We start from the raw sequence: 24,864 nt of genomic DNA on the forward strand, positions 1-24,864 counted from the left end.
TTCCACTTATAAAGTAAGATCATACAGTATTTGTCTTTCTTTGCCTGGCTTATTTCACTTAGCATAATGTCCTCCAATTCCACCCAGGTTGCCATGAATGACAGAATTTTTTTCTTTTTAAAGGCCGTATAGTAGGAGTCCCCAACCCTTGGGCCGCAGACCTGTATGGGCCCATAGCCTGTTACCACAGACTGGTACCAGTCCTAGCCGCACAGCAGGAGGTGAGCGGTGGGTGAGTGAGCATTACTGCCTGAGCTCCACCTCCTGTCAGATCAGCAGTGGCATTAGATTCTCGTAAGAGCGTGCACCCTGTTGTGAACTGCGCATGTAAGGGATCTAGGTTGCACACTCCTTGTGAGAATCTAACTAATGCCTGATGATCTGAGGTGGAACAGTTTCATCCCAAAACCATCCCCACCCCCACTGCTGTCCATGGAAAAATTGTCTTCCATGAAACCAGTTCCTGGTGACAAAAAGGTTGGGGACCACTGCTGTATAGTATTCCATTTTGTATCTATACCACATTTTCTTTATCCATTCATCCATTTATGGACTTACTTTACCTCCTTAAGTATGACTTCCTTTATTTCTTTGAACATATTTAAAAGAGCTGCTTTGGGCTGGGCGCGATGGCTCACGCCTGTAATCCCAGAACTTTGGGAGGCTGAGGCGGGCAGATCACGAGGTCAGGAGATCGAGACCATCCTGGCTAACACGGTGAAACCCTGTCTCTACTAAAAAAAATACAAAAAAATTAGCCAGGCGTAGTGGCAGGTGCTTGTAGTCGCAGCTACTTGGGAGGCTGAGGCAGGAGAATGGCATGAACCTGGGAGGCGGAGCTTACAGTGAGCCGAGATCATGCCACTGCACTCCAGCCTGGGTGGCAGAGTGAGACTCCGTCTCAAAAATAAAAAAAAAAGAGCTGCTAAGTCTGACTGTATATGTTTGCTGTCCTTTCTTCTATCAACTTCTTTAAAAGCTATAACATTTAAAAGTAATAGTTGTAACAATATATCATTGGGCTTGTGACATATATAGATGTAAGTGTAAGATTAATATCACTAGTGAGAAAAGGAAGAAAAACAGCTATGTAGGAATAACATTTCTGTACTGAGCTGTAAATAAACAGTTCAACAGTAATAGTTGCAGATGTCAGTACCCCACTTTCAATAATGAAGAGAGCAGCTAGGCAGAACATCAACAAGGAAATATAAGATTTCAACAACACAAAAACCAAATTGGCATTAACATAAATGTATAAAACACTCTTCCAAAAACAGTAGAATACATAGTCTTCTCAACATGGAAGATCCTCCAGAATAGATCATACATTAGGCCATAATATAAGCCTCAATAGATTTAAAAGGATTGAACTTATGCAAAGTATGTTTTCCCACCACAATGGAATTGTTAGGGATTGATAAAAGAAGAATATTTTGTAAATTCAGAAGTATATGAAAATTGAGCAGCACATTCCCAAATAGTGGTGAGTCAAAGAAGAAATCACAAAGGAAAAAAAGAAAATACTCTGAGATTAGTGAAAATGAATGTGTACTGTGTCAAAACATATAGGATGCAGCTAAAGCAGTACTTAGAGGGAAATTTATAGCTATAAATGCCTATCTATATTAAAAAAGAAGAAAACTCTTAAGTCGCTAACCTAGCTTTCCACTTAGAACACTGGGAAAAGGGAACAAACTAAACCCACAGCAAGAAGAATGAAAATAATAATCAAGATTAGAACAGAAACTAAGTGAAGAGAAAACAATCAAGAATCAAAGAAGCCACAAGCTTGTTCTTTCAGAATACCAACAAAATTGACAAATCTTTAGCAAAGTGACAGAGTCAAATTACTAAAATCAGGAATAAGAGAAGGGACATCACTACTAACCTTATAAAAAAAGTATCATAGGGGAATATCATGAACAACTGAATGCCAAAAATTAAATGCTTAGATGAAATCAACAAATTTCCAGAAAAACACAAACTATTAAAACTGACTTAAGGAAAAGTAGAAAATCTGAATAAACCTGTAACCTAAAGAGGTCAAAATAGAAATTTTTAAACTTCCATAAAGTAATACCGAGGCCCAGATGGCTTCAGTTGTGAATTCTTCCAAATGATTCAAGATGCATTGACCCAGAATTTTTGCAAACTCTTCCAAAAGTAGAAGAGAACACTTCTTAATGCATTCTATGAAGCCATTATTGCCCTGAGGCCAAAGCCAGACAAAGACGTCACAGGAAAATAAAACTGCAGACCATTATCTCTTATGAATACAGATGAAAAATTATCGAGAAAATACTGTAACACTGAATCCAACAACACATAAAACGAAATTTACACCATCAAGTAGGGTTTATTCCATGAATGCTGGGTTGGTTTAACACCTGAAAAATCAGTTAATACATCATCATATCAATAGAATCAAGAACGAAAACCACACAGCCTTCTCAATGGATGCAGAAAAAGCATTTGGCAAAATCCAACATTCTTGCCTGATAAAAACACTCTATAAACTAGAAATAGAAACTTTCTTGACCTCACAAAGGGCATCTATGAAAAACCCACAGCAAACACTGTACTTAGTGGTGATTGAATGCTTTTGCCATAAGATCAGTATCAAGACGAGAATGCCCACCTTGCCTTTTCTATTCAACATTGTAGCAGAGGTTCTAGGCAGAGAAGTTAGGCAAGAAAAAGAAATAAAAGGCATCCAGATTGGAAAAGAAGTAAAGCTATCTCTGTTTGCAGGTGACATGATCTGAAATACAGAAAATCCTAAGAATCCACTAAAAAAGTATTAGAATAAATGAGCATCAGGGTTGTAGGACACAAGATCAATATCCAATTATCGTATTTCTTATTTCTATACATTAACAATGAACAATCTGAAAATGAAAAAAAAATTATATCAAATGGAATTGCATCAAAAAGGGTAGCACTAAAAAAGGACAAATACGGCCGGACGTGGTGGCTTATGCCTGTAATCCCAGCACTTTGGGAGGCCGAGGTGGGCAGATCATGAGGTCAGGAGATCAAGACCATCCTGGCTAACATGGTGAAACCCCATCTCTACTAAAAATACAAAAATTAGCTGGGTGTGATGGCACGTGCCTGTAGTCCCAGCTACTTGGGAGGCCGAGGCAGGAGAATCGCTTGAACCAGGGAGTCAGAGGTTGCAGTGAGCCAAGATTATGCCACTGCACTCTGCCTGGCGACAGAGCAAGACTCTGTCTAAAAAAAAAAAAGACAAATACTTGTATTTTACAAAACTACAGAACGTTGTCAACAGAAATTAAAGGAGACCTAAATAAATGGAAACACATCCCATGTTCATGGGCCAGAACACCTACCATTGTTAAGAAGGCATTACTCCCAAAACTGATCCACAAATTTAATGCAGTGCTTATCAGAATCCCAGGTGTCTTTGTAGAAATTGTCAAACTGATCTAAAATTCATATGGAAGTGCAAGTGAATAGCCAAAACAATCTTGAAAAAGAAAAACAAAGTTGGAGAATCACACTTCCTGATTTCAAAACTGGCTGCAAAACTGAAGTAATCAAGACAATGTGGTACTAGCATAAGGAAAGACATAGAGGTTGATGGAACAGAATTCAGAGTCCAGAAATGGTTTATACATTTGTGCCCAAATGATTTTTCAAAATACAGGTGCTAGGACAATTCAATGAGGAAAGAATAGTATTTTTAGCAAATGGCGACAACCTAATATCTATGTGGAAAAGAATGAAGTTGGATCACATGCAAAGATTAACTGAAAATGAATCATAGGGCTATATGTAACAGCAAAAACTATATTAAGAAGAAAACACAGAAGTAAATCTTTGTGACCTTGGGTTAGGCAGCGCTTTCTTAAATACACGTCAAAAACACACACACACACAAGAATAGATTAAGTAGACTTGATCAAAATAAAAAAAAAAAAACCTTCTGTGCTGCAAATGATATCATCAAGAAAGTGGCAAGACGATGCACAAGATGTGAGAAGACATTTGCAAACCATATATCTGATAAGAGATTCATATTCAAAATATGTAGTGGTGGTTCATGCCTCTAATCCTAGCATTTTGGGAGGCCTAGACAGGAGGATCGCTTGAGCCCAGGAGTTCAAGACCAGCCTGGGCAACATGGCAAAAACCCATCTCTACAAAAAATACAAAAATTAACCAGGTGTGGTGGTGCACAGTCGTATTCCCAGCGACTTGAGAGGCTGAGGTGGGAGGTTTACTTCAGTGAGCCATCTTCATGCCACTGCACTCCAGCCTGGGTGACAGAATGAGACCTTGTCTCAAAAAACAAAAAACTAAGAACCCAACTAAAAAATTAGGCAAAGGATATTAATAGACATTTCTCTACATAAGATACATAAATGGCCAATAAACACATGAAAAGATGCTGAACATCATTAATAGAAAAATGCAAATCCAAACCATACTATTTCACAACCACTAGGATGGCTGGAATCAGAGAGAAGATAAAAAATGTTGACAAAAATGTGGAAAAAGTGAAACCCTCATACATTGCTGGTGGAAATGTAAAATAGTAAGGCAACTTTGTAAAACATTTTGGCAGTTCCTCAAAATGTTAAAAATTAGATTACCTTACAGCTCATAAATGTCACTTCTATCTATTCAAGAGGAATGAAAACATGTCCATACAAAAACTTGTATACAAATTTTTATGGCAATATTATTTGTAATAGTCCCAGAGTATAATAAGTCAAATATTTTTAACTCATGAATAGAGCTGTGGTTTATCTATGCAATGGAATATTATTAGGCAATAAAAGTGATGAAGTTTTGATCCTGCTAAAACATTGACAACTCTTAAAAACATTGTGCTAATAAAGGAAGCCAGTCACAAAAGACCGCATACACATTGTTTGTTTCCGTTTATATGGAATATCCAGAATAAGGCAAATAGTAGAAAATAGTTTAGGGGTTGCCTAGGGCCAGAGAAGGTTCTGTGTTGGTTTTTTTGTTTTTTGTTTTTTTTGAGACAGGGTCTCCTTCAGTGGCCGAGGCTGGAGTGCAGTGGTGCCATCTTGGCTCACTGTATCCTCGGCTTCCTGGGCTCAAGCGATTTCCCACCTCAGCCTGCTGAGTAGCTGGGACTACAGGCCTATGTCATCATGCCTGGCTAAGTTTTTGAATGTTTTGTAGCGATGGAGTTTCACCATGTTGCCCAGGCTGGTCTCAAACTCCTGAGCTCAAGCAATCCACCTACCTTGGCCTCCCAGAGTGCTGGGATTACAAGTGTTAGCCACCATGCCCAACCTTGAGTTTCTTTTTGGGGTGATGAAAAAGTTCTCACATTAGATTGTGGTAACGATTGTACAACTGTGTTAATATGCTAAAAATCATTGATGGCATGTGAATTATATTTCAAAAAAGCTATTGTCAAAAAAATCACGGTCTATTTTCTACTCCTGCCAGCAAAGTATATGAGATTGCCATTGCCCAATGTAATGTTCATTAACACAAACTAACAAATTTGCAAATTAGATAGACTAGAACAGTGTCTTTGGTAGAGTTTTTCCAGTTCAGCTGAAAGAGAGTTTGCTCCTAGTCTGCATTTAGTAATGACCTTTTTGATGGTCATGACTAGAGTGGGGAATGCTGGTGGCGTCGATTGGGCAGAGGCCAGAGATACTGCTAAGCATCCTGTAATGCATAGTGCTGCCCCCCACTCCAAATAATTATCCAACCCAAAACATCAGTAATGTTGAGGTAAGAAGCCCTGAACTAGTAATGGCATCTTGTTTTAGTTTATTTGATTACTAGTAAGGGTAAATTTTCCCCATACGTTTACAATTTAATTGTATTTCTCCTTTTGTAAATTTTCTGATCATTATCATTTAGCTCATATTTCTCATCAGTTTATATGTGTTCTTTATGTTAGTAAAGATATAAACTATTAATTTTATTTACTAAGTTTATTTGTGTTCCAGTTGTTTCCTTTCAAATTTTGGTTAAGTTTATATTGACTATCAAAATGTTTATTTTTTTAAGGTGATGAAACTTTTTTTTGCATTGTATCTAGCTTAGAAAATTTCCCTACTTACCTATCTCCTTTCCCTGTAATTTCATTTTTATTTCTTTTCACTGGAATTTAAAGCTTAACTTTTCAAATTTAACTTTTTAAATGCATATAGAATTTGTTATGTATATGACAAGATAAGGAATAATTGTTTTCTAAATACTAGTGACTGTTCTTCCTCCTTTTTAAAAAACATTTGTCTCACTGAGCATATTTTCAGGCTCAAGATAATTTTCAAAAGGAAGCTTTCCACAGGTTTATGCAAGAGAATGTAAGAGATTATGCCTTATATTAATTATAATTATATTAAATTACATTATTAAATATAATTATTAATTATATTAAGAGAATATAAGAGATTACTCTTTATATAAGAATATAAGAGATTACTCCTTATACTCCTTAATTATGGAGTCCAGTGACATTCTATAAGCATGTAGCTCACCTAACTCAGGACAAAGCAGTGCTCACAGATATCATCAGACTTGCAGGAGTATATAAAGAAATATCAAAGCTGATAGTAGAAACTGGTTGCAGTTTGAAATTAATAAGCCTTTTCTTAAATTAATGAATTTTCTGATATGATCAGAGAGATGGAGAAAGTGATACTATACATACATGTGTGGTGTGTTTATTTGGTAAGAAGGAGGGACACAATTTCAAATCACATTAAAAGTAGTTGCCAGTTTATAACAGATTATGAAAATTTTGTGAGTCCCTGATAATATAATAGTTAAGTGAATTAATGGGAATAAGTGTAGATATTTTCTTATTATTGTACAGATGGAGAATGAGTTAGATTCTGCTCGTTCTGAAATTGAACTCCCGAGGAGTCAGATGACAAATGAGAGAATCTCCATGCAGAATCTAGAAGCTTTGCTGGTGGCCAATCGAGACAAAGAATATCAGTCTCAGATAGCACTTCAAGAAAAAGAATCTGAAATTCAGCTTCTTAAAGAACACCTTTGTTTGGCAGAAAATAAAATGTGAGTTGTTTAGCAATATAAAGTAAAGTCATACATCTTAATTTTTTGGTACTTTATAGATTAGTAGAATTTTTAAGCTAGAATTTAGAGAATTCTATAATTTGCCTAAGGATCAAAAATACTGTGATTTGCCTAAGAGGTGGTACTTTTTCTATTATGTTTTTCTTATCTAAATTTAAGTTTAATGATCTCTATTGATTCTTTCCAACAGAGTTTTGAGTATAATAGAATGTCTGATCTAAAATACTGCATTTAGGAAATACAACAAAATGAGAAAAAAATTAACCAGTTTGAAACCAGAAGAATTTTCATATTTAGACCAATATATTGCAACCTAGTGTTTGCATTTGCCACATCATATTTTCTTTTGTACCTATTGCATGTACTGGATACCTAGAAGAACACCTGCATTCACAAAATACAGAAGACTTCCCAGGACATTGATTTTGGCTTCTTTTCTTTCTTTTTCTTTTCTTTTTTTTTTCTTTTTTTAAGGATCTCTAGCACTCCTAGCACCTTATTAAAAGACGTTTGGCTGGAGAATTGGGTGGAATTGCCTCCCTGTATAGTGAATTTTTTTTCTATTAAACTTGGTCACCTCTCATAAAAACTGATGGGGGACCCTTAACCCCTGTTCTTACCTGTCCCATCTGCAACACTTTTCATCCAGCCTCCACTCTGTCCTCACATCTGAGGTCAGGGCATGGGAAAGGATAAGAAGCATGGCCTCGGCAATCAGCCACTCCTAGGAGCCCCTGACTAGGCAAGGGCTTCAGAGCCAAGGCCTGTTTCCTTCAGAAACTGTTTTCAGGTTATAGTGGCGGTGACTGAGTCCTTCTTTTCCATTACTGTAGCTAGGCTATTATGATTCCTTCAACAGGTTTTGCAGGATCACTTTCTCAGGATGGTAGGTGGAAATCTACCTTCGTGAAATATGCCAAAACTTCCACCCTAAGGGCTATACTCTGTTTTAGACTGGCTGTTAAATACTAACACTTAGAATTAGCATGAGAAGTGTTTGTTATTAGTCTCTAAAGTTTAGATTTCAGCAGTCTATGATAGTATCCTGAAAGCAAGTGAAGAGGATAGAATGTTCTGTGTGAGTGGCATTCATCAATGTTTATCTTCCGTATGATATTGTGCCTTATTACAGGTTTTTTGAGGCATTGTTTAGCCTTAAGGAAGATTCTATTAAATTGAAGATTGTGTATGTCAAATTTCATTATAAGGCACTTGGTTGAATAGATATATATAAAACAGACCATATTAATCATGGAGCTAGTGAATTCTGGTGTTAATTATTTGATCATACTACTACTTTATATAATACCTCTAAGTACTTACATAAAAAACAATTTATAGTAAGTAGTATAGACAGATGATGTATAATATGTTCAAACAGGGAAACTGAAACAGAGAAGGATTAACTAATTAAATGGGACTGGGATTGCTTAGGCTTTTCAAGTAGGCTACTCTGCATACTTACCATGTCTAACATGGGCATATTTTAGATCTACTAATAAATCTGGCCATAAAAATCACAATGTGATTTGGATCCAGCTGAGAAACCACTATCAATATGGTTTAATGTACCCCAGAATCATAGCCATATTTTAAGTTTAGTCAACTATAACTCTTATCTTCTTTTAAACAAGGCCATCCAGAGTAGAGATGTGGCCCAGTTCAGAAATGTTGTCACACAATTGGAAGCTGATTTAGACATTACCAAAAGACAACTAGGAACAGAGCGCTTTGAAAGGTAAGTTTATCTCTATGCAAGCTCAAAAACAATGCTTTTCAGCATGGAAAGCATTGTTTCTTAGGTAACAAGAGGTTTTAGTTCTTTCATGGTGGTTAGATTTTCAAGTATGAATTGAGCTAGTTTTATGTTTTAATAATTTTGCTGGATATAAAATTTAAAGCATCACTATTTTGCTTTAGGGAGAGGGCCGTACAAGAACTTCGCCGCCAAAATTATTCAAGTAATGCTTATCATATGAGTTCTACAATGAAGCCAAATACAAAATGTCATTCACCAGAATGTGCTTACCATCGATCTCCTGACCGAGGCCTAGAGCGATCATTAGAAGAGTGAGTCTGTTTAAGGATCCATTCTCTTGAGATCAAATAGCAGTATCTAATATAGTGAATATTTGGGGTAATAAGGAAACTCAGTAGTCTATCTTTAATAGTGATATTTAAACATGATTACCAAGATATGTTGATATAAAATACAGGATTTTGATAATTAAATTAGAATTGTATATATTATACTAAAGTGAAAGGTCTAATATTTTATCTGTTTGCATAAATTATATATTTTTTTATTTCCATGGTTTTGGGGGAACAGGTGGTTTTTTGTTACACAGATAAGTTCCTTAGCAGTAATTTCTGAGATTTTGGTGCCTCCAACACCCAGACAGTGTGCACTGTACCCATTGTGTACTCCTTTATTCCTCACTCTTCTCCCATCCTTCCCCCTGAATCCCCAAAGTCCAATGTATCATTCTTATAACTTTCATCCTCATAGCTTAGCTCTCACTTAAAGTGAGAACATATGATATTTGGTTTTCCATTCCTGAGTTACTTCCCTTAGAATAATGGTCTCCAACTCCATCCAGGTTGCTATGAATGCCATTATTTCGTTCCTTTTTATGGCTGAGTAGTATTCACTGGTATATTTATACCACATTTTCTTTATCCACTTGTTGGTCAATGGGCATTTAGGCTGGTTCCATATTTTTGCAATTGCAAATTATGCTGCTACAAACATGCGTGTGCAAGTATCTTTTTCATATAATGACTTCTTTTCTTCTGAATAGATACCCGGTAGTTGGATAGATGGATCAAATGGTAGTTATACTTTTAGTTCTAAATGGAATCTCTGTACTGTTTTCCTTAGTGGTTGTACTAGTTTCCATTTCCACCAGCACTGTAAATGAAAACATTCCCTTTTCACCACATCTATGCCAACATCTATGCTTTTTGATTTTTTAATTATGGCCATTCTTGCAGGAGTAAGGTAGGTATCTCATTGTGGTATTAATTTGCATTTCCCTGATAATTAGTGATGATGAGCATCTTTTCATATGTTTTTTGGGCATTTGTATATATTCTTTTGAGACTTGTTTATTCATGTCCTTAGCCCACTTTTTGATGGGATTATGTTTTGTTTTGTTTTTTTCTTGCTGATTTGTTTGACTTCCTTGTAGATTCCAGATATTAGTCCTTTGCTAGATGCACGTTTGGGAAGATTTTCTCCCACTCTGTGGGTTGTCTGTTTACTCTACTGATGATTTCTTTTGCTGTGCAGAAGCTTTTTAGTTTAATTAAGTCCCATCTATTTATATTTGTTTTTGTTTCATTTGCTTTTGGGTTCTTGGTCATGAAATCTTTGCCTAAGCCAAAGTTCAGAAGACCTTTACCAATGTTATCTTCTAGAATTTTTATGGTTTCAGATGTTAGATTTAGGTCTTTGATCATCTTGAGTTGATTTTTGTATAAGGTGAGAGATGAGGATCCAGTTTCAGTCCTCTACATGTGGCTTCCCAATTATCCCAGCACCATTTGTTGAATAAGATGTCCTTTCCCAACTTTATGTTTTTGTTTGCTTTGTCAAAAATCAGTTGGCTGTATTTGGCTTCATTTCTGGGTTCTCTATTCTGTTTCATTGGTCTATGTGCCTATTTTTATATCAGTACCATGCTGTTTTGATAACTATAGTCTTGTAGTGTAGTTTGAAGTCAAGTAATGTGATGCCTCCAGATTTGTTCTTTTTGCTTAGTCTTGCTATGTGGGGTCTTTTGAGGTTCCATATGAATTTTAGGATTGTTTTCCTAGTTCTGTGAAGAATGATTATGGTACTTTGATTGGAACTGCATTGAATTTGCATATTGCTTTTGGCAGTATGGTCGTTTTTACAACATTGATTCTCCACGAGCATGGGATGTGTTTCCATTTGTTTGTGTCATCAGTGACTTCTTTCAGCAGTGTTTTGTAGTTTTCCTTGTAGAATTCTTTCACCACCTTGATTAGGTATATTCCTAAGTTGGTGTTTTTGTTTGTTTGTTTGTTTGTTTTTTGCTGCCATTGTAAAAGGAGTTGAGTTATTGATTTGTTTCTCAGCTTGATTGCTGTTGGCGTATAGCAGTGCTACTGATTTGTGCACATTAATTTTGTATCCTGAAACTTTACTGAATTCATTTATCAGATCTGGGAGCTTTTTGGATGAGTCTGTAGGGTTTTCTAGGTATATGATCATATCATCAGTGAACAGTGATAGTTTGACTCTATTGATTTAGGTGCCCTTTATTGGTTTCTCTTGTCTGATTGCTCTGTCTAGGACTTCAGATACTATGTTGAATAGAAGTGATGAAAGTGGGCATCCTTGTCTTGTTCCAGTTCCCAGGGGCAATGCTTTCAACTGTCCCCATTCAGTATAATGTTGGCTGTGGGTGTGTCATAGATAGCTTTTATTACCTATCTATGTGAAGTGTGTGTCCCTCCTATACCAATTTTGCTGAGGGTTTTAACCATAAAGCGATGCTGGATTTTGTCAAATGCTTTTTCTGCATCTATTAAGATGATCACATGATTTTTGTTTTTAAGTTTGTTTATGTGGTCTATCACATTTATTGACTTGCATATGTTAAACCATTGCTGCATACTTGGTATGCAACTCACTTGGTCATGGTGTATTATCTTTTTGATATGCTGTTGGATTCAGTTAGCAAGTTTGATGATGAGGACTTCTGCATCTGTGTTCATCAGGGATACTGGTCTATAGTTTTCACTTTTTGTTATGTCCTTTCCTAGCTTTGGAATTAGGGTGATACTGGCTTCATAGGACGATTTAGGGAGGATTCCCTCTTTCTGTATCTTGTGCAATAGTGTTCTATAGGATTGGTACCAATTCTTCTTTGAATGTCTGATGGAATTCAGCTGCGAATCCATCTGGTCCTGGACTTTTTTTATTGGCAATTTTTTTATTACTGTTTTAATCTCTCTACTTGTTACTGGTCTGTTCAGAGTTTCTATGTCTTCCTGATTTAATCTGGGAGAGTTGTATATCTCCAGGAATTTATCCATCTCCTCTAGATTTTCTAGTTTGTGTGTGTAAAGGTGTTCATAGTAGCCTCGAATTGTATTTCTGTGGTATTGGTTGTAATATCTCCTGTTTCATTTCTCATTGAGCTAATTTGGATCTTCTCTCTTCTTTTCTTGGTTAATCTCGCTAGTGGTCTATCAATTTTGTTTATCTTTTCAAAGAACCAGCTTTTTGTTTGATTTATCTTTTGTAATTTTTTTGTCTCATTTTCATTTAGTTCTGCTCTGATCTTTGTTATTTCTTTTCTTCTGCTGGGTTTAGGTTTCGTTTGTTCTTGTTTCTCTAGTTCCTTCAGGTGTGACCTTAGAGTGTCTATTTGTGCTCTTTCAAACTTTCTGATGTAGGCACTAAATGCTATGAACTTTTCTCTTAGTACTACTTTTGGTGTATCCCAGAGGTTTTGATAAGTTGTTTCACTATTATCTCTCAGTTCAAAGAAGTTTTTAATTTCCATCTTGATTTCATTGTTGACCCAAAGATCACTCAAGATCAGATGATGATGATGATGATAACTATTATTAATTTTTTTGAGATGGAATCTTTCTCTGTTGCTCAGGCTGGAGTGCAGTGGCATGATCTCGGCTCACTGCCACCTCTGCTCCCCAGGTTCAAGCAGTTCTCCTGCCTCAGCCTCCCAAGTAGCTAGGAATACAGGCATGCGCCACAATGCCCGGCTTATTTTTATATTTATGTTTTTTTTTTTTTTTTTTTTTGAGGCAGAGTCTCGCTCTGTTGCCCAGGCTGGAGTGCAATGGCACAATCTCGGTTCACTGCAACTTTCACCTCCCAGGTTCAAGCGATTCTTGTGCCTCAGACTCCCAAGTAGCTGAGATTACAGATGTCCGCTACCATGCCTGGCTAATTTTTTTGTGTGTTTTTAGTAGAGTCAGGGTTTCACCATATTGGCCAGGCTGGTCTTGAACTCCTGACCTCAGGTGATCTGCCTGCCTCAGTCTCCCAAAGTGGTGGGATTACAGGCATGAGACACTGCGCCCAGCCTTAATTTTTGTATTTTTAGTAGAGACAGGGTTTCACCATGTTGGCCAGGCTGATTTTGAACTCCTGACCTCAAGTGATCCGCCTGTCTTCACCTCCCAAAATGCTGGGATTACAGGCATGAGCCCCCGCACCCTGCCTCAAGAGCAGATTATTTAATGTCCATGTATTTTTATAGTTTTGAGGTAATTTCCAGTTGTATTCCACTGTGGTTTAAGAAGATACTTCAGGCTGGGCGTTGTGGCTCATGCCTGTAATCCCAGCACTTTGCGGGGCTGAGGCAGGCAGATCACAACATCAGGAGATTGAGACCATCCTGGCTAACACAGTAAAACCCGTCTCTACTAAAAATACAAAAAATTAGCCGGGCATGGTAGCGGGCACCTGTAGTCCCAGCCACTCGGGAGGCTGAGGCAGAAGAATGGCGTGAACCCAGGGGGTGGAGCTTGCAGTAAGCCGAGATTGCGCCACAGCACTCCAGCCTGAGCAACAGAGCAAGATTCCATCTCAAAAAAATTAATAATAAATATCATCATCATCATCATCATCATCATCATCTGATCTTAAATGATCTTTGGGTCAACAATGAAATCAGGATGGAAATTAAAAACTTCTTTGAACTGAGAGATAGTAGTGAAACACAACTTGTCAAAACCTCTGGGATACACCAAAAGTAGTACTAAGAGAAAAGTTCATAGCATTTAGTGCCTACATCAGAAAGTTTGAAAGAGCACAAATAGACACTCTAAGGTCACACCTGAAGGAACTAGAGAAACAAGAACAAACCAAACCTAAACCCAGCAGAAGAAAAGAAATAACAAAGATCAGAGCAGAACTGAATGAAAATGAGACAAAAAAATTACAAAAATAAATTTAAAAAGAAGATACTTGATATAAATCTGATTTTCTTAAATTTATTGAGACTTGTTTTGTGTGCTATCATATGTTCAATCTTGGAGATTGTTCCATGTGCTGAAGAAAAGAATTTATATTCTGCAGTTGTTGGGTAGAATGTTCTGTAAATACCTGTTAAGTCCGTTTGTTCTAGGGTATAGTTTAAGTTTATTGTTTCTTTGACTTTCTGTATTGATGACCTGTCTAGTGCTGTCAGTGGAGTATTGAAGTCTCCCACTATTATTGTGTTGCTGTGCATCTCATTTCCTAGGTCTAATAGTAATTGTTTTCTAAATTTGGGAGCTCCAGTATTAGGTGCATATATATTTAGAATTGCAGTATTTTCCTTTTGGACTATTCCTTTTATCATTATATAATGTCTGTCTTTTTCTTTTTTTACTGATGTTGCTTTAAAGTCTGTTTTCTCTGATGTCAGAATAGCTACTCTTGCTCACTTTCCATTTGCGTGGAATATCTTTTTCCACCCCTTAACCTTAAGTTTATGTGAGCCCTTATGTGTTAGGTGAGTCTCTTGAAGATAGCAGATACTTAGTCAGTGAATTTTTATCCATTCTGCCATTCCATATCTTTTAAGTGACTATTTAAGCTCTTTACATTCAACATCAGTATTAAGATGTTAGGTACTGTTCTATTCATCACATTAGTTGTTGCCTTAATACCTTGTTTTGGTGTTTTTTTCCCCCACTGTGTTATTGTTTTATGGGCTCTGTGAGATTTATGTCATAAGGAACTTCTATTTTGATGTATTTTGAGGTTTTGTTTCAAGATTTAGAACTCCTTTAAACAGTTCTTGTAGTGCTGGTTTAGTAGCGGCAAATTCTCTCAGCATGTCTGAAAATGACTTTATCTTTCCTTCATTATGTAGCTTAGTTTTGCTGGATACAAAATTTTTGGCTGACAATTATTTTGTCTTATAAGGCTAAAGATGGGACCCCAACCCCTTCTGGCTTGTAGGGTTTCTGCTGAGAAATCTGGTGTTAATGTGATAGGTTTTCCTTTATAGTTTATCTTGATGCTTTTGTCTCACAGGTCTTAAGATTCTTTCCTTTGTCTTGACTTTGGGTATCCTGATGACTGTGTGCCTGGGTGATGATCTTTTTGCAATGAATTTCCAAGGTGTTCTTTGAGCTTCTTGTGTTTGGAGGTCTAGATCTCCAAACCCTTTACCCATACTCATTATTTTAAAAATTTTACCCCATTTGTTTTCTTATATATACATGTGGTGGCTCATGTGCTCACATGCTTGCATGTTTCTTCACAGACACACACACACACTCACAGAGGCACATTTAAAGGTCAGGGAGGAGGTCTAGCAAGGTCAGGGAGGCTTTCCTCAATTATTCCCTCAAATAAGTTTTCTAAACTTTTAGATTTCTCTTCTTCCTCAGGAACACTAGTTATTCTTAGGTTTGGCCATTTAACATAATCCCAAATTTCTTGGAGGATTTGTTCATTTTTTAAAATTCTTTTTTGTCTTTGTCTGATTGGGCTAATTCTAAAGACCTGTCTTCGGCTGGGCATGGTGGCTAATGCCTGTAATCCCAGCACTTTGGGAGGCCGAGGTGGGCAGATCACTTGAAGTCAGGAGTTCAAGACCAGCCTGGCCAACATGGTGAAATCCCGTCTCTACTGAAAATACAAAAATTAGCGAGGTGGGTGGCACATGCCTGTAATCCCAGCTACCTGGGAGGCTGAGGCAGGAGAATCACTTGAACCCGGGTGTCGGAGGTTGCAGTGAGCAGAGATTACACCACTGTACTATAGCCTGGCAACAGCATGGATACCAGTACCTGCTCTAGTAAAGGTGACAGGAAAGTGATGCATCACTTTAGGTCGGGGCATGGTTAGGTGGGTCTGGGCTCAGACTCTCCTTGGGCAGGGCTTGCCACAGCCACCTTGGGGGATGGGGGTATGGTTCTCAGGCCAATGGGCTTATGTTATAGAGGGGATCTTGGCCACCTCTGCTGTATCTACAGTTTGCCAGAGAAGTGGGGAATAGCCAGTAGCAAGAGGCCTCGCCCAGCTCCCATGTAGTTGGCAAGGCCAGCCTCACTCCTGCAGTGCCTTGTTCAGATTTTGCCCCAGGCCGTGAGCTACCCCACTGAAAAAGCAAGCACAACATTTGAAGCTGGCCCTTCCCTGTCTGGCTATTCTTGCCCCAGCTCCTATCTGCAGCAGCTTCCACTCGTCCCCTGGACTCTGCTCAAGAAAATTTGTGCCCAGTCAAAACCACTACCAATTTCAGTTGGGAGCTTCCTTCACTCTGTGACCCCTCCCCAATTCTGCTGGCTGCCTTCCCAAGGACACCTGTGAGATAGTCATTGCTGGCTTCCCTGGGCTCTAGCTGGAGACTGAGAGTGCTTGCAAGGCACTTCCTGCTGCTACTTCTACTTTTATACTTTACGTGACTCCATAAATCCCTTTCATCTCTAGATAAGGTTAAATTTTTCTCCCGTGATGTGGATTTTTAGATTCCCCAGTGGGGACGTGTTCGAAGGTAGGTTTTCTTCCGTCTCACACTTTGGGAACTCGGTTTTTCACCTGTTTCATGGAATTGGCAGCAGCATGCCACTTCTTTCGAAGGATATGTGAATTCTTTTGGTTTTCCTGGTATATTCCTACAGTGAATCTTGGAGCAAAAGATCACAGTATGAGTCTCTAACACTGTTCTGTCCTTCCATGTGGGAGCTGCACATTAGTCCTGTCTCCTTTCTGCCATATTCCACCTGCCCCATAAATTGTATTTTAAGAGTTTGATTTCCTTTTTATTTCTACAACATTAACTTCTTTCATTTAATTACAAAACATTGGTTATTATAGCACCACAAAATTTATACGTTCTAGGAAAGTAATCAGCTTGTTTTTCAGAGGAAAATATTTTAGATATATTTCTATGTATCACAAATTTCATAAAAACTTTTTATTTGGAAACAATTTCAACCTTTCAAAAAGTTACAAAAATAAGAATACAAAGAACATCTACATGCCCTTTACCCATACTCACTATTTAAAAAATTTTACCCCATTTGTTTTCTTATGTACACATGTGGTGGCTCATGTGCTCACATGCTTGCATGTTTCTTCACAGACACACACACTTGCACACACACTCACAGAGGCTCATTTAAAAATATAACCAAAACTCCAAACCATGCCCACAGGTTTCATCCTTGCTTTCTTCCATTACTTATATATATGTTCTTTCTTCCACAGTGAGAACCTTGGCTCAACATTAACATGTTTACTCAACAATATCAATGTAGTTACTAATTTGCTCAATCCCAGAATACATTTACAATAGTTTCAAAATTTCTTTACCGATGTCACCACAATAAACAGGCCAACTTTTTTTTTTTTTTTCTTTTGAGACAGAGTCTCGCTCTGTCACCCAGGCTGGAGTGCAGTGGCGTGATGTCGGCTCACTGCAAGCTCCACCTCCCGGGTTCACGCCATTCTCCTGCCTCAGCCTCCTGAGTAGCTGGGACTACAGGCACCCGCCACAATGCCCGGCTAATTTTTTGTATTTTTAGTAGAGACGGGGTTTTCACCATGTTAGCCAGGATGGTCTCGATCTCCTGAACAGGCCAACTTTTTAAAAGTTCAGAATCTGTTTGCAGTTCTTCCTTCTTATGCCTGTACGCTACCTTGCCCAAGTCTTAAGGGCATATAGTTAAATACTGAGTTTGTAACTTATTTGGATTAATTTTTTTCCATCTTTTATTTTGGTCATTGTATTCATTGTAAGTAACATTGGATTCATTTGTTTCAATTTGCTTTCATTTTTCATATTTCCACTTCCTAGTTTTTTCCTCAACTTAATTTTATTTTTGAATATGTAGATTAGCATGCTTTTAAAGGTCAACACTCTGCAAAAAATAATACTAAGAGAAGTGTCACTTTCTCTTTATGCCTTCCATCCCATCAGCCATGCCTCCACCCCCTTTCTTTGTGGTTTTGTGCTAATGATACACAGATACATATCTTTCTTTGTTTATGCAAAAAGTAGCATGCTTCTTTTCACTTTGCTTTTCTCACTTAACACTATCACCTGGAAATCTCTCCATATTGATTCATATAGATTCTCCTTATTCCTTTTTTTTAGGTGCACACTACTCCAGTGTATGGATGTACCATAGTTATGCAACCCACCTCCTAAACTTGGACATTTAGGTAGTTTCCAATAATTTGCAATTACAAACAAGGCTGTAATGAATAATCTTGTACATATGTATTTTCATGTTGTTGCAGTATCTTCAGAATAAATTCCTAGAAGTGGGATTGCTGGGTCAATGGGTAAATACACATGTAGTTTTGTTAGACAGTGCCACATTCCCGTCCATTTTGCAGTCCCTTCAGCAATGTGTGAAAGTACTGTTTCCCCACAGCGTCACTAATAGAACACACTGTCAAGCTTTTGAATTTGTGCCACTGTGGTGGATGAGAAATGGTATTTCAGTGTAGCTTTAATTTGCATTTCTCTTATTGTGAGTGAAGTTGAATATCTTTTCATAGGTTTAAGGGCTATTATTATATCTCATTTTGGGAATTAGCTATTCATTTCTTCGCCTGTTTTTCTAATGGACTTTAGATCTTTTTGTTAAAAAAATTTTTAGTACATTTCAGAAATTATCTCTTTATTGGTGATATATGCTACAAATATTTTCTCACATTTTTGTCATTTGTCTTTTAATCTTACTGTATTGCCTTTTTCTCTATAAAGAGTTTTTATTTTTGTGTAGTCAGATTTTAAACCTTTTCCTTTAATGCATCTGGATTTCTATTCATAGTTAGCAAATCTTTCTCTCTCCCCAGATAGTAGAGGAATGTTTTCTTTTAGTACTTGTATAGTTTTACTTTTTACATTTAGATATCTGATTCATTTGGAGTTTATTTTATGTATGGTTTGAGAAATGGATCTAATTTTATTTTTCCAACCGACTATCCAGTTGCAAGATCATTGATTTAAAAGACTCTTTGTCCCAGTCATTCATATCTCTTTTTGGACTTTCTATTTCTATTCCATTGATCTGCCTATTCATGTGCAGTCCCACACTATTTAATTATAGAGGCTATGTGGTATTTTTAATTCTGTAGGGATAGCTCAGTGGCGTGCTGGTAAACTGGCTTTCCAAAGGAGAGGAGGGGGAGGCCCTGATCTGTAGCACTTGTCAATTTCTGTGGTGTAAATACCTCCACTTTTTCATTTTTTGCAGATCTTTTATATCATTGTTTAATATTTGTTCATCTGACCTGTTTTAAATCAAGAGTGGTATTCTAAAGTCTCCTATTATTAGTATGTTTTAATTTCTTTTTCCATATCCTCTAAATTTTGCTTTATATAGGTGGTTTGCTGTTTTATTTGTTGCATTGATATTCTGAACTGTCATTCTTCATCAGGGAATGTGGCTTTTATGAAGTGTCCTTTTCTGATGCATTTAGATTTTTTTCTTTTGCTGGACTCTACTTTGTCTGGTATTAGAGTTGCCACTCCTATTTTCTTGTTGTTTCTACTTACATGGTAAATATTTTTATTTTTAACTTTTCTGAGTAACTGCATTTTAAGTGTATCTCTTATATACAGTATGGATTTCAGTTTTGCTTTATGAGTCATTGTGAATTTTTTTGAGAAATTTACACCCTTTATTATTATTTATTATTATACTCTAAGTTCTAGGGTGCATGTGCACAATGTGCAGGTTTGTTACATATGTATACATGTGCCATGTTGCTGTGCTGCAACCATTAACTCGACATTTACATTAGGTATTCCTCCTGATGCTATCCCTCCCCCCGCCTCCCACCCTACAACAGGCCCCAGTGTGTGATGCTCCCCTTCCTGTGTCCAAGTGTTCTCGTTGTTCAGTTCCCACCTATGAGTGAGAACATGTGGTGTTTGGTTTTCTGTCCTTGTGATAGTTGGCTCAGAATGATGGTTTCCAGCTTCATCCATGTCGCTACAAAGGACATGAGCTCATCATTTTTTATGGCTGCATAGTATTCCATGGTGTATATGTGCCCCGTTTTCTTAACCCAGTCTATCATTGATGGACATTTGGGTTGGTTCCAAATCTTTGCTATTGTGAATAGTGCCACAATAAACATACGTGTGCATGTGTCTTTGTAATAGCATGATTTATAATCCTTTGGGTATATACCCAGTAATGGGATCGCTGGGTCAAATGGTATTTCTAGTTCTAGATCCTTGAGGAACCGCCACGCTGTCTTCTACAATGGTTGAACTAGTTTACACTCCCACCAACAGTGTAAAAGTGTCCGTATTTCTCCACATCCTCTGCAGTACCTGTTGTTTCCTGACTTTTTAATGATCGCGATTCTATCTGGTGTGAGATGGTATCTCATTGTGGTTTTGATTTGCATTTCTCTGATGGCCAGTGATGATGAGCATTTTTTCATGTGTCTGTTGGCTGCATAAATGTCTTCTTTTGAGAAGTGTCTGTTCATATCCTTTGCCCACTTTTTGATGGGGTTGTTTGTTTTTTTCTTGTAAATTTGTTGAAGTTCTTTGTAGATTCTGGATATTAGCCCTTTGTCAGATGGGTAGATTGCAAAAATTATCTCCCATTCTGTAGGTTACCTGTTCACTCTGATGGTAGTTTCTTTTGCTGTGCAGAAGCTCTTTAGTTTAATTAGATCCCATTTGTCAATTTTGGCTTGTGTTACCATTGCTTTCCGTGTTTTAGACATGAAGTCCTTGCCCATGCCTATGTCTTGAATGGTATTGCCTAGATTTTCTTCTAGGGTTCTTATGGTTTTAGGTCAAACATTTAAATCTTTAATCCATCTTGAATTAATTTTTGTATAAGGTGTAAGGAAGGGATCCAGTTTCAGCTTTCTACATATGGCTAGCCAGTTTTCCCAGCACCATTTATTAAATAGGGAATCCTTTCCCCATTGCTTGTTTTTCTCAGGTTTATCAAAGATCAGATGGTTGTGGATGTGTGGTATTATTTCCGAGGGCTCTGTTCTGTTCCATTGGTCTATATCTCTGTTTTGGTACCAGTACCATGCTGTTTTGGTTACTGTAGCCTTGTAGTATAGTTTGAAGTCAGGTGGCATGATGCCTCCAGCTCTGTTCTTTTGGATTAGGATTGCCTTGACAATGTGGGCTCCTTTTTGGTTCCATATGAACTTTAAAGTAGTTTTTTCCAATTCTGTGAAGAAAGTCATTGGTAGCTTGATGGGGATGGCATTAAATCTATAAATTACCTTGGGCAGTATGGCCATTTTCACGATACTGATTCTTCCTATCCATGCGCGTGGAATGTTCTTCCATTTGTTTGTATCCTCTTTTATTTCGTTGAGCAGTAGTTTGTAGTTCTCCTTGAAGAGGTCCTTCACGTCCCTTGTAAGTTGGATTCCTAAGTATTTTATTCTCTTTGAAGCAATTGTGAATGGGAGTTCACTCATGATTTGGCTCTCTGTCTGTTACTGGTGTGTAGGAATGCTTGTGAATTTTGTACATTGATTTTGTACCCTGAGACTTTGCTGCAGTTGCTTATCAGCTTAAGGAGATTTTGGGCTGAGACAATGGGGTTTTCTAAATATACAATCATGTCATCTGCAAACAGAGACAATTTGACTTCCTCTTTTCCTAACTGAATACCCTTTGTTTCTTTCTCCTGCCTGATTGCCCTGGCCAGAACTTCCAACACTATGTTGAATAAGAGTGGTGAGAGAGGGCATCCCTGTGTTGTGCCAATCTTCAAAGGGAATGCTTCCAATATTTGCCCATTCAGTATGATATTGGCTGTGGGTTTGTCACAAATAGCTCTTAATTATTTTCAGATACATCCCATCAATACCTAGTTTATTGAGAGTTCTTAGCATAAACGGCTGTGGAATTTTGTCAAAGGCTTTTGCATCTATTGAGATACTCATGTGGTTTTTGTCTTTGGTTCTGTTTATATGATGGATGACATTTATTGATTTGCATATGTTGAACCAGTTTTGCATCCCAGCGATGAAGCCCGGTTGATCATGGTGGATAAGCTTTTTGATGTGCTGCTGGATTTGGTTTGCCAGTATTTTATTGAGGAATTTTCATTGATGTTCATTACGGATATTGGTCTAAAATTCTCCTTTTTTGTTGTGTCTCTGCCAGGCTTTGGTATCAGGATGACGCTGGCCTCATAAAATGAGTTAGGGAGGATTCCCTCTTTTCCTTTTTTTATTTTATTTTATTATTATTATACTTTAAGTTTTAGGGTACATGTGCACAATGTGCAGGTTTGTTACATATGTATACATGTGCCATGTTGGTGTGCTGCACCCATTAACTCGTCATTTAGCATTAGGTATATCTCCAAATGCTATCCCTCCCCCGTCCCCCCACCCCACAACAGTCCCGGGAGTGTGATGTTCCCCTTCCTGTGTCCATGTGTTCTCATTGTTCAATTCCCACCTATGAGTGAGAACATACGGTGTTTGGTTTTTTGTCCTTGCGATAGTTTGCTGAGAATGATGGTTTCCAGTTTCATCCATGTCCCTACAAAGGACATGAACTCATCATTTTTTATGGCTGCATAGTATTCCATGGTGTATATGTGCCACATTTTCTTAATCTAGTCTATCATTGTTGGACACTTGGGTTGGTTCCAAGTCTTTCCTATTGTGAATAGTGCCGGAATAAACATACGTGTGCATGTGTCTTTATAGCAGCATGATTTATAATCCTTTGGGTATATACCCAGTAGTGGGATGGCTGGGTCAAATGGTATTTCTAGTTCTAGATCCCTGAGGAATCGCCACACTGACTTCCACAATGGTTGAACTAGTTTACAGTCCCACCAACAGTGTAAAAGTGTTCCTATTTCTCCACATCCTCTCCAGCACCTGTTGTTTCCTGACTTTTTAATGATCGCCATTGTAACTGGTGTGAGATGGTATCTCATTGTGGTTTTGATTTGCATTTCTCTGATGGCCAGTGATGATGAGCATTTTTTCATGTGTCTGTTGGCTGCATAAATGTCTTCTTTTGAGAAGTGTCTGTTCATATCCTTTGCCCACTTTTTGATGGGGTTGTTTGTTTTTTTCTTGTAAATTTGTTTGAGTTCATTGTAGATTCTGGATAGTAGCCCTTTGTCAGATTTGTAGGTTGTGAAAATATTCTCCCATTTTGTAGGTTTCCTGTTCACTCTGATGGTAGTTCCTTTTGCTGTGCAGAAGCTCTTTAGTTTAATTAGATCCCATTTGTCAATTTTGGCTTTTGTTACCATTGCTTTTAGTGTTTTAGACATGAAGTCCTTGCCCATGCCTATGTCCTGAATGGTATTGCCTAGGTTTTCTTCTAAGGTTTTTATGGTTTTAGGTCAAACATGTAAGTCTTTCATCGATCTTGAATTAATTTTTGTATAAGGTGTAAGGAAGGGATCCAGTTTCAGCTTTCCACATATGGCTAGCCAGTTTTCCCAGCACCATTTATTAAATAGGGAATCCTTTCCCCATTTCTTGTTTTTGTCAGGTTTGTCAAAGATCAGATGGTTGTAGATATGCGGCATTATTTCTGAGGGCTCTGTTCTGTTCCATTGATCTATATCTCTGTTTTGGTACCAGTACCATGCTGTTTTGGTTACTGTAGCCTTGTAGTATACTTTGAAGTCACATGGCATCATGCCTCCAGCTTTGTTCTTTTGCCTTAAGATTGCCTTGGCGATGAAGCCTCTTTTTTGGTTCCATATGAACTTTAAAGTAGTTTTTTCCAATTCTGTGAAGAAAGTCATTGGTAGCTTGATGGGGATGGCATTAAATCTATAAATTACCTTGGGCAGTATGGCCATTTTCACTATATTGATTCTTCCTATCCGTGAGCATGGAATGTTCTTCCATTTGTTTGTATCCTCTTTGATTTCATTGAGCAGTGGTTTGTAGTTCTCCTTGAAGAGGTCCTTCACATCCCTTGTAAGTTGGATTCCTAGGTATTTTATTCTCTTTGAAGCAATTGTGAATGGGAGTTCACTCCTGATTTGGCTCTCTGTTTGTCTGTTATTGGTGCATAAGAATGCTTGTGATTTTTGCATGTTGATTTTGTATCCTGAGACTTTGCTGAAGTTGCTTATCAGCTTAAGGAGATTTTGGGGTGAGACAATGGGGTTTTCTAGATATACAATCATGTCTTCTGCAAACAGGGACAATTTGACTTCCTCTTTTCCTATTTGAATACTCTTTATTTCCTTCTGCTGCCTGATTGCCCTGGCCAGCACTTCCAACACTATGTTGAATAGGAGTGGTGAGAGAGGGCATCCCTGTCTCGTGCCAGTTTTCAAAGGGAATGCTTCCAGTTTTTGCCCATTCAGTATGATATTGGCTGTGGGTTTGTCATAGATTGCTCTTATTATTTTGAGAAACGTCCCATCAATACCTAATTTATTGAGAGTTTTTAGCATGAAGGGTTGTTGAATTTTGTCATTTCTGCATCTGTTGAGATAATCATGTGGTTTTTGTCTTTGGTTCTGTTTATATGATGGATTACATTTATTGATTTGCATATGTTGAACCAGCCTTGCATCCCAGGGATGAAGCCCACTTGATCATGGTGGATAAGCTTTTTGATGTGCTGCTGGATTCGGTTTGCCAGTATTTTATTGAGGATTTTTGCATCAATGTTCATCAAGGATATTGGTCTAAAATTCTCCTTTTTTGCTGTGTCTCTGCCAGCCTTTGGTATCAGGATGATGCTGGCCTCATAAAATGAGTTAGGGAGGATTCCCTCTTTTTCTATTGATTGGAATAGTTTCAGAAGGAATGGTACCAGCTCCTGCTTGTACCTCTGGTAGAATTCA

At 37.7% G+C, this 24,864-nt stretch overlaps 3 protein-coding genes across 3 annotated transcripts in view; 2 read left to right on the forward strand and 1 right to left on the reverse strand.

Annotated features, from left to right (window-relative positions):
• The window catches only part of LOC129030883 (large ribosomal subunit protein uL30m-like), a 69,764-nt gene extending 62,803 nt beyond the window's left edge, over window positions 1-6,961 (forward strand). The window contains exon 6 of the mRNA XM_063649220.1: window positions 6,845-6,961. Within this exon, the coding sequence (XP_063505290.1) occupies window positions 6,845-6,860 (16 nt within the window). The 3' untranslated portion in view covers window positions 6,861-6,961. The remainder of the gene's footprint in view (window positions 1-6,844) is intronic.
• LOC129030877 (lysozyme g-like protein 2) overlaps window positions 1-24,864 on the reverse strand; it is a 120,585-nt gene that overhangs the window by 26,831 nt on the left and 68,890 nt on the right. The gene's annotated exons all lie outside the window — the stretch shown is intronic.
• The window catches only part of LYG1 (lysozyme g1), a 118,051-nt gene continuing 102,193 nt past the window's right edge, over window positions 9,007-24,864 (forward strand). Inside the window, exon 1 of the mRNA XM_063649216.1 lies at window positions 9,007-9,138. The gene's annotated coding sequence lies outside the window, so the exon portion shown is untranslated. The remainder of the gene's footprint in view (window positions 9,139-24,864) is intronic.

This window comes from Pongo pygmaeus, chromosome 12 (assembly GCF_028885625.2).
Source record: "Pongo pygmaeus isolate AG05252 chromosome 12, NHGRI_mPonPyg2-v2.0_pri, whole genome shotgun sequence".
Taxonomy (NCBI): domain Eukaryota; kingdom Metazoa; phylum Chordata; class Mammalia; order Primates; family Hominidae; genus Pongo; species Pongo pygmaeus.